A 1,933-nucleotide genomic window follows, 5' to 3' on the forward strand; every position below is an offset into this window, starting at 1 on the left:
AATCACAACAATACAGAAATTATATTTATTATAATTATCAATAAAAGTCTCCGTCCATACGGATTACTTAAATTCTCAACATAATTCAAAAAAAACAACATCATATCACATTTCCTCCAAATCAAACCCTAGATTTCGCAATTCAACACCAATACATTAACCATTATTATCAGGATACATCATAAAACAAGATTACCACAATCAAATCTCCATCATTCATCAGCGATCTGTTTCTTCAATTCGAGACGTTCGAGAGCTTTCTGGTGGGCCCAAGTTTCTAGAGTTAAATCAGGTTTTGCATTGAGTCCAACACCAAGGATGACGATAGTTAAGAAACTAGTGACGTAACAAGGTAGCTCCCAGTCTTCCCATTTTCGCGATTGTCCAGGTGGCAGTGGGGTCCGGTTGAACAAGTATCCGTTTGGACGGACTTGGTGACCCGGTGAGGTCCAGCGGGAAGGTCCGGCGTCGCTGCTACGGGTGCGGAGTGTCGCGGTGAGACGTGATCGGAGCATGGTTGATGCGATGGTTGATAAGGGTTTGGGGGATGGCATCACGACGGTGGTGGTGGAAAGACCGATGAGCGATGGGGTGTGGTTGGGGGTTATGAGGGTCGGATCTGAAGGTTTTGAGTTGAGGTGTTTTACGGTGTCGTTTTAGAAGATTAATTAAAGAGTTAATTATACCATTAGTCCTTGTAGTTTATTCAAAATTATCCCAGTAGTCCTTTACTTTTCAAAATTATACTAATAGTCCCAGTAGTTTTTAAAACGCACGACCTTCGTCATATATCTAACGACGGTTAAATTATAACGTTAAATAAGTACATGTGCCATTGCACTGGCTATAATTCATCATCTTCCTTTCTTCATTTTCTTCATTTTCATCCACCAACAATTTATTCCACAAAATCAAAATACTACTATGTAATTCCGATTCAAATCTAAATGTTATTACCATGAATTTTTTTTTCACAATTCGTATTGCAGTGTAAAATATCAAATGTAATTATGTAAATGTCATCGCTGCAAATTAAATAATATAAACCCATTTGTATTGTAACTTCAAAATACCCAAAATTCCATTCGTACTTCAATTTATTTGAAGTACCTAACAACAATTTATTCCAACAAACAAAATATGAACAATATAAAGTTTATATATCAACAGATCTACAACTCCGCTCTACAATATAAAGTTCACCATCACTCACAAACCTTCAGATCTACAACCCCGATCGAATTCTTGTATTTTCTAAGCCAGACCTACAACTACGATGGTGGTACTCATCGCCAACAACCGACGACGACGCAACAACCACCGCAGACTTTAGGAGTATGAACCCCCCGAAAGTCAATAGCCAGTATCCAGTCACCGGAGGTAGCTAGAAACGAAGAATAATGGTTAGGTACTTTGACCAGACCATTGTTACGGTGGTTTTGGTTTCGTTGGAGAATACGAAATTAATAATTTTGGAACTGTAGTTAGGTTTCTATATTGATCAATTTGATATATGTAGAATGGATCTCGATTGTTGTGAATTTAGAAATGATACAGTATTAGAAATGATTTTTGGTTTTTATTCATTTTAGTTAGAAATGGATTTGATGTCTACTTGGGTTTGGTTAGGTTCTTATTGATTTTTGGTATCTTAGTGGATTCACAAAAGAACTGGAAATTTGAGTATTCCGAAGATGAATTCTTAATGAATGAATGTTTGATTAATAAATGTTTAAATGAATGAAATCTAGGTTTCAAGAAAAAAAGTCAGAGAAAGGAGACCGAGGGAGCGAAGAGAAGAAGAAAGGTGACATAAATGACCAGATAACCCATCAAATGTTGTGCACATGTACTTATTTAACGATACAAGTTGATTGGCATTAGATATAGGACTAACACCATCCGTTTAAAAAATTATAGGGACTACACATAT

The 1,933-nt window shown here is 36.5% G+C and overlaps 1 protein-coding gene across 1 annotated transcript; it reads right to left on the minus strand.

The window, feature by feature from the left end:
• On the minus strand, nt 1-625 carry LOC139898681 (uncharacterized). The gene has a single exon (XM_071881437.1). It carries the CDS (start codon nt 552-554, stop codon nt 213-215), a length of 342 nt encoding a protein of 113 aa, XP_071737538.1. The 5' UTR covers nt 555-625; the 3' UTR covers nt 1-212.
• Between the last annotated feature and the right edge of the window lie 1,308 nt (nt 626-1,933).

The sequence above is a fragment of the Rutidosis leptorrhynchoides genome, chromosome 3, assembly GCF_046630445.1.
Source record: "Rutidosis leptorrhynchoides isolate AG116_Rl617_1_P2 chromosome 3, CSIRO_AGI_Rlap_v1, whole genome shotgun sequence".
NCBI lineage: Eukaryota > Viridiplantae > Streptophyta > Magnoliopsida > Asterales > Asteraceae > Rutidosis > Rutidosis leptorrhynchoides.